This window comes from Mustela nigripes, chromosome 7, assembly GCF_022355385.1.
Source record: "Mustela nigripes isolate SB6536 chromosome 7, MUSNIG.SB6536, whole genome shotgun sequence".
Lineage (NCBI taxonomy): Eukaryota > Metazoa > Chordata > Mammalia > Carnivora > Mustelidae > Mustela > Mustela nigripes.
Genome location: NC_081563.1, coordinates 24799495 through 24813596, shown reverse-complemented (window position 1 = coordinate 24813596; position 14102 = coordinate 24799495). Strand labels below are relative to the sequence as shown.

Genomic DNA, 14102 nt, shown 5'->3' with positions numbered 1-14102 from the left:
TCTCATGGCTTACATTCCCTTGCAGGAGATTGCTGGTTCCTGGCAGCACTGGGCTCCTTGACTCTGAACCAGCAGCATCTGCAGAAGATCCTGATGGACCAAAGCTTTTCACACCAGTATGCAGGGATCTTCCGTTTCCGGGTATGTGCACTGCTGGGATGCTCCTTAGGTGGATGGGTTCTCTGAAAGCACAGGGAGGCGAGCATCTTGAACACCCTTGTGGTCTGCTAGCTTAAGATGGAAGAGTCACCTATGTGTTAATTACTTTGTCTCTCTCCCTGCTGAGCAGAGAGCCCGATGCGGGACTCGATCCCAGTACCCTGAGATCATGACCTGAGCCGAAAGCAGCGGCTTAACCCACTGAGCCACCCAGGCGTCCCACTTTGTCTCTCTCTATTAAAGGACTTGAGCTCAACATCTGGCAGCAGAGAGGAAGCATGAGAGTAAAAAATAAATGTTTTCATGTAAATAAATAGAAATGGCAGAAACAATTAGCAAAAAAAAAAAAAAAGTCATTAATCAAGAACCCTGTACATCATTGAGCCTTTGTCTCTGTTGATCCCTGTGCCATACATATTTTGCTATTTGGATTACAGGAGCTTTAGAATCAGATGCAACATCTGGTAGAATAAGTTTTCCTTCATTATTCTTTCCTCAAAAATATCTTGGTAATTCTTGCACATTTATTTTTCCATGAGAATATTAAAATTGTTGTGTCTAATTAAAAAGAGATGCCACTGTGATGCAGAGTGGAGCAGCACTAAATTTATGTACTAATTTGGAAACATCACATTTTTATTATTTTAATTATTCCTTCCCAGAAACGTGGTCTTTCTATCTATTTAGAACCTCAATAAAATGTTTTTAAGCCCTTCAATAAAATGTTATAGTTATGTTTCCATATTGGTGTGACAGCCTTCTCATTAAATATATACCCAAATATTTTACAATTTTGTAGCTAGTATGAATGAGATTTTCCCCCTTCATTTCTAACTAGATGTTGCTGACAAGAGGAAAGCCACTCCTTATTATATATTAAATGATATCTAACCACCTTACCAAGTTCCTTGATTAGTTTCATTTTTTGTATGTGTTTTTTTAATTAACTGATATTCTCTGCAAATAAAGATAATTTTGTCTCTATTTTTAATATTTCTAGAACTCTCTTTGCTCTGTTGTATTAGTTAGAGGGTCACAATCTTAAATAAGAATGACAAGAGCAAAGTCCTATGTTCTCCTGATTTTAGTGATGTTCTCTCCTGCTGTGCTATTTTTTTTTTTGATGCACTGTGGGATTCAATTTGATAAAATTTTTATTAGAATTTTCGCATCAATATCTTATCTAGAATTGTTTTCTAGTTATTTTGACTATGTTGGAGTTAGGCTGGCTTTTTACACTGTGTCCAATGACTTTTACATACCTCGATCTGAGATAATTTGAACAATTGGTTGTTAATCATTGCTTATCTGTTCTTTCAAAGTAAAACAGACAATAGTTAAATCATCTGGAACTACCTGTATTAATTGTAAGATAATATACTTTTGGTATTTGTTAAGTTTTGGTAGTAGAGTTTTAGATTATTTAAATTATGATCAGAGAATATATTCATAAAATCTCTACATTTGGGGGACTTATTAAGGTTTTATTTATGTCAATTCTACAACAGTTTTTGCAAATGCTTCATGGACATATGAGAATATCTGGTGGGCAAAAGTTTTACATATGGACTCAAGCTTTCCAATTTGCAGATTGTTGTTTCTGCAATTAACTTTTTTTTTTTTTATCTTGGCTTAATTTTTTTGTCTGCTTGATTTAATCAAGTCCTAAAAGAGGTGAATTGAAGTTCTTCCCCAAAGCTCTACCTTGGAGGGTTTCTCTTATGTTTTCAGATGTTTAGGCTTTAAACTTTTCCTGTTCTATTCTGTGATGCCTAAAGGTTTATGTTCTTGCTATCCTGTGGTTGGAGTAAAGTCCACACGCTATCCCTCTTTTTTGTATTTAATGTATTGGGCTTTGAATTCCTTTTTATCTGATATCCGCATTGCTACTTCAGCTTCCTGTCACTTATGTTTTCCTGTTACCTCTTTGTTCATCCTCAATTTCTCTGCCACCATGTTTCTTATACAAAGCATATTTAAACCTCACCGGCCGCCATCACTGCTTTCACCCTTCATTCCCTTTTAAGTTTTTTGTTCTAATTTCATCCTCGTTAAGTAAGTAGTTCCTTGAATGATTTCTTCCAGTCACATGGGTGTTTTTTGTTTGCTCTTACTTATTAATAATATGCCAGTTGGGTTTGGGATTCTTGGATCCCATTCCCTTTCCTCAAATATCTGTAAACTCTTCCTTTGTCTCCTAGTTCCAATGTTGCAAAAGAAAAATCCAATGCTAATCTACGCTCTTGGCTTTGTTTGCAACATGCTTTTTCAAACTGTGAGCTTAGGAGAGGTACTCTCTCTCCTTGGTGTTCAGAAATTTCTCTGGAATGTGTCCCAATGTGTGCCTTTTTGAAATTAATCTTGTCTGGAATTCAGTGAGCCCTCTCATTCTGAAGACCTACCTCCTTTTCCTGCTCAACTAAACATCCCTTCATTATCTCTGGGTGTCCTCCATTATTTTGATCTCTCTTCCTGAAGTTCAATTATTTGCATACTAGAGCTTCTAACAAGTTCCTGGGGGATGCTGATCCTGGTGGTCCAAGGAACTAAACAAGGAGTAAGCTAAAAGATACAAGGTTTACTGTTGGAGCTCACTTCAGCCTGCAAGTATTGGTAGTAACACATAGTTAGGAGAAACTGAGGCCCAGATTGAACTCTCTCTGCCCTTCTGAATGGTGAGAAATTTTCACAGTTCTCCAGAAAAAGCTGAGGTGTTGACTTCTATACATCTGTTCTCATCACTCTGAGCTTGGGTGCTACACTCTGGAAAGAATCCAATGCCCCCCAAAATAATAAAAATAAAAATAAAAATTAAATTAAAAAAAAAATCCAATGCCCAGGCAGCATGGCTGCTTTGCCCAAAACACTTCTGGCATCCCTCAGACGTGTGGGTGCTGACAAAATGGCACCAGCATGCCTCTTTGAGAGTCCAGACATTATTCATATGCCAGCCCTCCTCACCTAACGGGGTGAACCAGGAAATGCACATCGGTGGCCTCATTCTCGACCCGTTCTGGGAACAAGATCTTATCTGGTGCTCCCTTTGTATAAGGATAGCAAATTTGGTCAGCATTACTCATGTGGGAATACCGGGGTGGAGGGGACTTCTCAGTGAAAACCAACCAGAGGAGCTCATTCAAGTCAGAACTCACTCATTCCTGATTGTCTGTGCTGCACCAGCCACTATCCTAGGTGCTGAACAAAGAAGCTATGGAAAAATAGTTTCTCCATTCAAAGCTGGATCTCACGTTCACCATCTCATCTGACCCCAATCATGGCCCTAGGAGGATGTTCTTTATCACCATTTGACAGATGAGAAACTGAGAACACAGAGAACACTGAGAAACTGAGACTCAGAGAATTAAGTGTCTTATGCAATATCCAGTTGTTCAGATAACTAAAGGGAAAACCAGGACTCAAGCACAGTTCCGGTGATTGGCCACTGTCTGCTACAATTTGCTATCCAGATCACACTGTTTTTCCAGTACTTTTCCAGTACTTTTCCCCACTTCTAGTTTTCCTTGGTATCTCAAACATGTTTCCTGGTCTCCCTCCTGATAACACCCCTGTTGGCTCTTAACCTCACCTTTCTACACAATTGACTGCATTAGGGACCCAAATCACAGCTGTGCCAGAACCAGCTGCAGCGTACTGAGCTCATTAATGACCACAAAAACATCTTTGCTTGGTCTCCACTGACATCTCTGTCTCTGTCTCCAACTCTACTTAGAAAGTGCGTCCTCCGCTGGATGCAGTGGCCCAGCATCTGGGATATCCAGCTGTGGAAAAGGCCATGTGGATGGCTTCCCGTCACTCTCCAACAGATGAGAGATCACATCCACCCAGCTTTACTCTGAGCCCACCTGTCAGAGACTTGCCTTTATCAAGGCTCAGACCTGAAGCTAGAAGGCCAGCTGCTTATCCGGCACAGGGGAGACCAATGAAGAAACTCCAAAAGGCTGGCTTTGTTAGGAATTTTCCTCATTTGGTGATGTCCCCCGGTGAACCATTAAGAGCTGAACACTGAAGATTAAAGCGGTCTGTTTCGGAGAGGAACATCTGGTTCATTTGCACTCTTAGTGGTAGCGGCGCCACTCAGTTTCATTTCTGCTGCTCTGAAGGTTGGGCCAGCTTCACATGAGCTGAAGGGGGCCAAAGCGAGCCTGTCACTGCTCAGTCCTCCTGAGCAATCCTCATCATCCAGCCTTCAGGCCCTTGCCCACACTGTCCCTGCCATCTGGGATGCCTTTCCTACCTCCTTGCCACCTGTTTAAGTCCTGCCTCTTCCTTCGAGGCTTTGGCTCCCAATAGGCTTTCCTCTCCCCTATGATGACACTCTGTATCTACCAGTCTCCTCATTATTCGGTATCTGTTCCGTCTATTGCCATTCTGTGCCCAAGGTATACCTGGAAAGTCTCTCATGTGTCTGAAGCTCCTAGAGGACTTGCCAAAGTGAGGCCAGAATTAGCAGCAAAGCGTAACTGAAACCCAAGTCTCTCTCCGCGCAGCCTGTCTTTTCCTTTACTCACTCGATCTGTGACTCATCTGTCCAGTGCAGTTGACATGCCTGGCCCCTGTCCACGGACCTGGGCCAGGACTTTGTTTTGGATAGAGTTTGTTGTGACACTGATGAGGTCATGTCATGACAGTGGTTATCATTTGGCATGGGCTGGGGGTCCAGAAAGCTCCCTTTGGCCCTGGTTCCACTAAGGCATATATTTCATCTCTCTTCCAGTTCTGGCAGTGTGGCCAGTGGGTGGAAGTAGTGGTTGATGATCGCCTGCCTATCCTGAAAACGGAGTACCTCTTTGTGCGTCCTCGCAGCAACAACCAAGAGTTCTGGCCCTGCCTGCTGGAGAAAGCTTATGCCAAGTAAGTGTAGCCCACCCCTCTGACCAGGGCCTCAGTGCTGCCTTGCCTGCTCCGCTGCTGGCCCTGATGGATGCGGCATAGCAGCTCGCCCTAGGATTTTTGGCAGCTCTCCATGCATGTGATGCCCTGGGAGCATCAGAGCCATTGCCACCGGGCTGGGCATCCCCCATAAAAAAATCACTGCCTGCAAGGCTGTGTTGGGGCCAAGGGAGGAACCCAGAGACACATAGCAAGGGGTGGGCAGGGCAGGACTGAACAGAGGTATGTACTAATAATGTTATTGCACGGGCTGGGATAAGAGCCCAGGTAAAATATAATAGCATCGCTGATGGTCAAAATCTGAGGGAAGGACAGAGAGAGAGAACATTCTTGACTTTCTGACTCACAGAGAGTCAGGCTGAGGTTGTATAGAGGACGGGGCATTGAGTGAGGCCTTGAAGGTTGGATAGAATTTCAGTAAGAAGAAAGGGGATGTGTTGGAGAGTTCTTCCCAACCATGGGATTGATTCAAGCAAAGACCTAGGGGCAAGACAGCTCAAAGTGAGGCCCGGCAGTTGGGGGCCGGTATGACTACTATGAGATGGTATCTGTGCTGGGGGTGGGGTAGGCAGTGCAGGTGTCGCTGGTTGCTCTATGGTCCAAGTGTCATGATGCAAGGACTACCTTCTAGTGTTAACAAGCTCAAGTTCACCCCAATTCATATGTTTTATTTAGACTCTTTGAGTTGCATGTATTCAGAAGATGTGTACTAAGTATTTAACCACAGATCAGGCATGGTGCTTGGCACGGGGACAAAGATTCTGAGACTGGCTTAAGTAGGTGTGAGCAAGAGGATGTGTTAAGTGGAAATGGTCAATGTCACAGAGAACTGTGCAGGACACATCAGAGCTAGAAGTCAATGCTAAGAGACAAAGGGACCATCCCTTTCAGGAGAAAAGGGTATTAGTGGAGTATCACCAAATCAGGTTCTCTAAAGATCATTAACACCAACCAAATTTTACAGGACGGGAAGCCAAGACTCTCGGTAGTCACGTGATGGTGATCGCTAGCCTGAATCTGCTCTGGTTTTCAGTGATTTGCCCAGGGACATGATTTAGTAAGACTGAAGACCCTGCTGGGTCCAGTCCTGGGCCCGAAGGATGTTAAAAACCCCATAGACCATGCTAGCACTCCAGTCCCTGTCCTTCTAGAGATCATGATCTGAACATCCATGTATCTCGAGAGCTCTTTTTTTTTTTTTTTCCGTTCTGTCTGTTGAGCCTATTTGTAGAAAACTAAAGCTATTGCTCATTTCCAGTGTCAAGAAGAGCTGTTCATTAGCATTTGAGAAGGAAGCCTAGCTAGCAGGCCAGGTTGTTGAACCGATCCATATGTTCGGGGAGGTTAATTTGCTTCTAAGCTACTTACCCAAACACTGCCATTTCTTTCCAGTATGGATTCAGCTCTCACTACTTCAGGGCTTCGGTTTTTTTTTTTTTTTCCTTCTGTGAAAAGGGGAGCGTGCCAGTTCACTTGGAGAATTAGAAACCTCGTGGAATGAAATGATGACTTTGACCCCATTTTGTTAACAGTCGACCTAAAGCCATCATTCAGCTTGAAAAGAAAATGGGAAACTGGACCCGGAATCCACATTCCACCGCCTAAAGAAATCTAGTGGAGGATAAAATGTTTCAAACTAGTAAGCTGTTTAAAAGCTTTCCCCTCTATCCGAAGAAGGGAACCATAGAATGAAGGAGTGAGTGCAATGGAATGAGAGCTCTCAGGGCTAGAAGGGGGCTCTGTCAGCCTCAACTCCTGCCTCCTCCTTTGAAAGATGAAGAAACTGATATATGCAGAGCACCCCAAGGTCATGTGGTGTTTGGGACCAAGCTGGGATGAGAACCGTTCCCCTCGCCCCAGGTTTTTCCATCATCCCTTAATGCTGTCAGTTTTATGTTAAAAAGATTTGTGTTCTTGCTTCTTTGGAACTCAGAGTCAGGCACAAACATGGAGAACCCCTCCATCCCTATGGAGATGACCAGCCTCCCCACCCACCAATGTAGGCCAATGAACACATGCATCCCAAACTTTCAACTCTCCTGGCAACTGGGAAGTCTGGAAATGAATTGGTTGGGTCTGTCAGATCTACATCAGCCCATTTTCACACACCCCTCCTCCAGAGGACTAACATAGGAGATCGCAGGACAACATCTGTCAGGTTGCGTATCACCCTGCGCAGAATCTGGGCAATTAAGAATCCCAGCATTTTAGTGTCCTTTCGGATTCTGATGTAGACGTCTGAATTCTTCCCTCTTTCTTCGCATAGCTGGGCAGATAGACACTTCCCCCAAATGAGGCCGCAGCCCAGAGATGAGAACAAGGCATCTCCGAATTCCTGGGCTCAGGTGACAAGGTATAGTGACAGGTGTGGTGAACACAGTTGTCTCTATCTTTCCTTCCCTTTCTGTTTCCTGTCAGCAAAGGGGGCTAAGAATAGCTGCCATGTTCCTGAAGCATCAGCAGGATTTGTGAGCTCATGTTTGTGAAGCAGAGAGATAGCTCCTTGTCAAATACCCAGCTCCTGCTGAGACAGGTTTGTGGGCATCGTGGAGAGATGGCGAGAGAGAGGCTGCTGGCCTTCCCCATGCATTGGGTCTCTCTGTGGCAACTGTGGGGTGCTGTGAATCCAGGACCTCAGACGGTGCCCCCAGACACTGAGGCAGTGGGCCTGAAGTTGCCGAGCCAGGTCCTGGCTCTTTTCTGGAATGGCTCCAGGGCTGCCCTCTTGAAATCTAGGGAGGGCCCCTAAGTGCCTCACCAAGAAGGGGCTCTTACAGTTGGGGATGTCATGCTGGTGGGCTCCGGAATGGGTTCCAGAACCGCAGTCTTTGTGAACTTCGGCAATGCCCCTCCTACTCTAGGACGAGAGCCAGAATAACCTGTGGGAAATCAGGAGTCAGACGTTCAGACCCAATTGGGCATGACCATTATCAAAGGCAGGCTTTGCCTTTGACTAAGTAAATACCCCAGAGATAAGAGTCAGTCAGGGCATAACCCTAAGTCAGGGAGAGGGAAAGACAGGAAGATAAGATTTAGAACCAGTTTTGTTTTTGTTTTTGTTTTTTTTGGTTAAAGATTTTTATTTATTTTTTATTTGACAGAGATCACAAGTAGGCAGAGAATCAGGCAGAGAGAGAGAGAGAGGAGGAAGCAGGCTCCCTGCTAAGCAGAGAGCCCCATGTGGGGCTCGATCTCAGGACTCTGGGATCATGACCTGAGCCAAAGCAGAGGCTTTAACCCACAGCCACCCAGGCGCCCCTAGAACCAGTTTTAAAAACAAGCTGAGATCAACCTGTCACATGGCAGTTTCTGCAGAATGGCCTTTTGTGTATCCTTAGCTTCCTGTTATAAAGGACTTATAAGCATTCGTGGCATTTGTGCCTGGGTGGTTGTCCTGCTTTCAGTGGCTATTTGACCTATATTTGCTGACATGAATTTATGTGACTGCTGGGCGGTGCCCAGGAGGAGAAAGTGGCAGGGGTGGGACTATGGGAGAAAGGACTGAGGGGCCCCAGGAACCTACCCAGTCCACCTCGCTGTTCTCAGGGGAAAGACCCAGAAGGGAGGGTCGCGGGCCACCTAGAGGAGCCGCAGGGAGGAACTCGAGCCCAGAGCCCCACAGGATTTGCGTTACCAGAAAGTAAGCCCTGATCAGAGCTTCCCTACTGCCCCTGGCCTGTGAGGGGCACAGCCTTGGCTGGGGCCAGATGAGAAGGTCACAGATGAGAAGCCTGAGTGACTGCGGCAGTGGTGGGGAGGACTCCTGCTGGGCAGGATGACTCCAGGGGGCAGAGTCTTCTCCCTGTCTGGCCTCAGATTCAGATCTTCATGGGTTTCCCCTGTCTGAATCTTGGGGTTCCCTGGGAGCCTTTCCAGTTCACCCCGCTGACAGGAACTTAAAAACAAATCTACTGTTGTCTGGCCCTGCATCAGTGGTCAGCATAGCCTCTCTCCCGGGAGCACCATCACAAGACCCTGGTCCGCCATGCTCTTCCGGCTCCGGGGATCCTTCCTGCCTGGAACACACGCCCCGCTGGCGTTACCCGCATAAACTCAGCTCAGACCTGTGCCCCTCCGAGAGCCCCCCAGACCGACAGGCAGTTCCTCTTTGCTCCAAGAGGATCCACATGCTTTCAGAGCAAATAGATCCTCAAGGGATGCGAAGAAACTAGATGAGTTATTCTAAGGAGAGTGTCCCTGTGGCAGGGTGCCGTTGGGAAGGAGCGACAAGTGCAGGCAGGAGCAGGGGGAGCGTCGATCTGCTGTGCCCAACAGGGACAGCCACGAGCCCACCCCCTGTGAGCCACACGTGCCAGGACCAGCATACCCGCCACAGCCGCCCGTGGAGGTGGGGACTGTCCAGTGCCCCTTCCCTTGCCGGCCAAGCGAGCTATAGAACATCTCAGCCTCCCGCCTATGACTGGGAGCTCATGAGAGGGGAAAGCGGGAGCTGAACCGGAGCAGTTTGGCTCTTGAATCTGGGATCTCTCAGCCACCCTAGAGGGGAGCAGAAACCTCACGCAAGAGTGGGAAGAGGTAGGGTAGAGGACACAGATGAGGTTCCACGTGGCTTGCTTGGACCATGTATTAGGTCCATGTGTTAGGTAAGACTTGTCCTCCCCTTCGTTACCTTCAGGACAGTCGCCTGGCCTCCCTGACCGTCCTGGGATGAGGGGGTTAGTTCTGAGAGCAGACGATCTGGATCACGCTTTGCACTGCAGAACAGAGGCTGCTCGTGGCCACAGTGGGCACCAGGCTGTTGGTGAGCTCCTGGAGGGGAGGTCTTGCCCACCTTTGAACACTCCGTGCCTAGCACGGGACCCCTCACACAGCAAGGATTTGTCACTATTGTTAAGCAGAACAGGAAACAGTGGATATTCATCATCCTAATATCCGATGTCTATTAAGGGCTTGCCACGTGCAAGGTCAGGCAGCTCAACACGTGGAGAGGTTGGGATTTGACCTCTGGCCTGAGGCTCCAGCACCTGCACTCCTAACCCCTGCACGATACTGCTGCTTATGGGGCTGCCCAGCCCCAGGAGACCAGGGGAAGGACAGCGGCAGAACCTTCATCCAGGCGAATAGATGGCAGGTGGCCATGGTCCGGAGCTGGACTGGGCGATCCTTCACTGGGAGATACGCAGCGATCAGGTGTGCAAGCTCCCTTCCCGGAGTGTCTCACCAAAGGCCTTAGAGGGGCTGACATGACTTCTCTCTTCTAGGTTCCATGGGTCCTATGCCAACCTGCACTACGGCTTCCTCCCTGACGCCCTGGTGGACCTCACGGGAGGAGTGGTCACCAACATCGACCTGAACCTTCCTTCTGACCTGGTGATGATGGTGAAGACAGCGGCCAAGGCAGGCTCCCTGATTACCTGCGCCACGCTGGCCGAGGTGAGCAGACTCGACTCCTCATCCAGGAGTATCTAACCACCAGCCAGTTCAGCTAGTAAGGGGCATGGTCAAGCGGGCGCCATGGGGTGCTGGCACTATGCCTGATGCCATCCTCACAGCAGCCCTCCCTCTGAGACAGGGGCTGCAGAATTCACTTACAGAAGAGGAGATGGGCTCAGAGAGGCTGAGGAAAACTCTCAGCCTCACACAGCCAGTAAGTAGCTGAGCTGGGTTCGAATGCTTATGGCCTGACCCTGCGGCCTTTGCCTAGCACAGCCGTGTGACCAGGCATAATGGGGTCTGGAGGGACTGGGCAGCCCTTTGATTCTCACTGGCTCCAAGGGTGGCATCCCAAGGTCAGTATGTCCTATTCTGAAAAGCTAGGATGACCCTCCAAATTATTTTGGAGTCTATTCTGAGACAGCCAGCTCCTTATCCATGAGAATATTTCCTGCGCTCTCTAAACATGTGGGTTTTGGGTGACACCCCCAATCTGAAACACCCCCCCAAAACTAGCATGCACTTTAGTTTCTCACAGTGTATGGGTGCTGGGTGTTCCGGGCTCCTACAAGACACCCAGCAGTCATGTTTTGTGCTGCGTGTCATTAAGGAGGAGGGACTAGAGGAGGAAGCAGTCCACATTGGCCTTGGGACTCTGGGGTTCTGCAGAAACGGGGTAGTCTCCGGAGGTATGACATGTGTGGGGCCTCAACCACCCAGCAGCCTATAAACCCGGTCCCTGTAGAAAAGACTCCCAAGAGCCTGTGCCTTTCCAGTGCCACAGTTTAGCTGCTGATTGAACCGTGCTTCTCTGTTGCTCTGAAGAACCTGTGAATGTGTAATGCTTGGTCTGCTTTCCTCCTCTGAAGCCGACAGGTGTGGCCAGGAGCCTGAAGAATGGCCTGGTGAGTCAGCACGCGTACACCGTGACTGGAGCCCAGCGGGTAAGTCTCCCGTGGGGAGTATCTGGCTTTCTTATTCCTCAAAACAGGAGTCAGCATCCCACGCCTTCAGCAGGCCCCCACCTGGCCTCATTCCTTCCACTCATCCAGAAATTCTGGTGCCCAGCATCTTCCTCCCCCAGGGACCCACCAGAGCTCTTGCGGTCCTTGTGCTGATCACAGATGGGCTGAGTGTCCCGCTAGACTGTGGGGTTAGCCCAGAAAAAAAAGAAGAAAGAACCACCCAGACGACTAGGGCAAGCCCTGGAAGGGTTTTGTTGGTTATGTATCAGCTAAACTGCTACCACGGAGGCCCTCCAAAAAAACAGGGGCTTAAATAAGATAAAGTTCATCGCTATCTCAGGGAAGCAGGTAAACCCAGAGCTGATAGCTGTTAGGTGACTCCGCCGTCGGCAACATGGGTTCTCGCTGTGAGCCCAGGGCAGCTGCTCCGAGGACGGCCACCTTCTATCCAGGGAAAGCAAAAGAAGCCAAGGGATGCTTCTATATTCACATGGAAGGCACCCATCAGAAAACACACACACCATGTCGTCTCAGACCCCATTACTCCGAACTTAGTCACGTGCCACACGGAGGCCCAAGGGAGTCTGGGAAACATCCTGTCTAGACTTTATTCCCATGGAAGAGGGCAGGACAGCTGTTGGCGGACAGCGCTCCCCCTTGATGCAAGCATGGACCTGGGGTAGACAAAAGTGTATGTGATCACTGTGTGCCGTGTCACTCGGTCCTGACAACATGACTGACGTGCAGCCTCCTCCTTTCCTAAGTGAGAAGCCAAAGCCCGAGAGGGGAAGGTCAGGGTCAACACAGCTACTTAAAAATGCTGGGCCTGGACACCAACTGTGTGGTAACCGTGCTTTCTAGCCTTGAGACAATATCCCACACAGGTCCTCTGTCTCTATTTCCCACCACTCTTGAGGTCTAATCATGTCCTTGAGGCCCTGAGAGGCCATCCCAAGCTCCAGGGTACACTTTCCACAGATGTTTATGACCATAGAATGCCGAGCGATCGGGCGCTGTTTCTGGCATGGGTTCTCCTCTTTGCCTTCCTTCTCTCTGTATCAGTCTGTCTCCTGTTTAGTGACCCCAGGACACTTGCTCTGTCGTTTTGTGTCTTGGTGAGTTTTCCACAAAATAGAGACATATCTTCTGTCTCCTGTTTTTGTCCTTAAGGAAATGCATCACAAAATGCTTTCCTCTGCACAGTACCTGGGAGACAGTAGGCACCTAATAAATGCTCATGAGATTATGGAGGAGTGCGCTTGCGTGAGTGGGTAAACGTGTCCCTCTGTGGCCTGTGAAGATGACGTCACTGAACCTCTGCGTCCATCACAGAATGGAGGGGAGGCGCTCAGAACACATTGCCCGTGAGCAAGGAAGAGATCACCCTGATTAAGCAGGGAGGACCCCAGTCACAGTGGCCCCAGATTCTCCTCCTCCAAATGCTCCCAAGCCCGTCTCAGAATTCTCCACGGGCGCAGCCAGTGCCATCATTGCACCAGGCCCCACAGGGACACGCTGCTTCCTACGACTCCCGTCCCAGATGTGCAAAGACCAGGCTAGGGATGACAGATTGGTTTCCTTGTGTGTCAGCCTCGATCCATTGACAATGCTGCTCGGATGACTGTGTCGACGAGACTCTGGCACTGCTTCCAGATTTGGGGAAAGAGCTGTGATCGATGTGTGATCTGTGCTGGAACAAAGGAGCCGTGGCACCGGTGTGATGTGTCCACCCTTCCTGGGAAAGGCCCTTTATATAATGAGACAGCCCTTGGTTTTAATCTGCCATGAGCCCTGAAACCACTTCTCCTAGGCCTAATCATTCACAACTGCGGGACTAGCGTTTAAGGGAAATACATCGGAGGAAATAATCATCCTGAACTAGATAACCTGCATCAACTTTTCCCTGGGGGGACCCTTTCTGAGAGCGTGGCCACGGCCAGGGGTACAGTGAGTGGCCAGGAGAGGTGAAGCAAGAGTGAGTTCTCAAAGGTTGTCATGACCTTGGCCTTGAGTGTGACCCCTGAACCTCTCTGCCAAGGCCCAGGAACTCGACTTGGTTGAAGATTTCTCCTCCCAAACGAGGAGGTCACAACTGACCTCAAGTGCTAAGATTAAACCAGCCCATAAATGCAGTCTGTTTCTTAATCTGCTTATCCTCCTCTGGGCAGGACACAGACAGGAAGATGAATGAAATTGGCATATTTTATTACGCACCTAGCACGGGCGGTGACTCCCCTGGGCGAGGGGGTGAGGGTTTATCAGCATGCCTCATTGAGCCCTGCTTTCAGCTCCTTCACTTGCTGGCTGTTCTTCTCCCCTATGCCCATCTTAGCCCCGACTTTGGTGGGCACTAAGGGTGGCTCATTAAGCTTTTTGGGCCACCGGGCAACCATTTCTCACATCCCTGCTCCGTTAATAAATCTACTGGGTGTGAGACCTGGAGTGCCTGGGGGTAGGGAACCCCGGGTCTGTGCCAGGACCCCCGCCCAATCCCATGCAGCTTTAAAAGCCAAAACGCCTTCCCTATAGGGCCAGCCAGATGGAAGTGGATGGAAGAGAGCCTTACCCAAGCCAAGTTCTCTGGGCCCGTCTGATTGCATTGTTCCTACATGGTATTGCCCTACTGGTGATGACACAGGCCTTGGCCTGGTGGCCCAGGGGTCAGATGCAGAG

At 48.7% G+C, this 14102-nt stretch overlaps 1 protein-coding gene across 1 annotated transcript in view; it reads left to right on the top strand.

Moving 5' to 3' along the window:
- The window catches only part of CAPN13 (calpain 13), a 77835-nt gene that overhangs the window by 27238 nt on the left and 36495 nt on the right, over positions 1-14102 (top strand). The window contains exons 4-7 of the mRNA XM_059407615.1: positions 26-141; positions 4895-5031; positions 10293-10464; positions 11334-11408. Of these exons, the coding sequence (XP_059263598.1) occupies positions 26-141; positions 4895-5031; positions 10293-10464; positions 11334-11408 (500 nt within the window). The remainder of the gene's footprint in view (positions 1-25; positions 142-4894; positions 5032-10292; positions 10465-11333; positions 11409-14102) is intronic.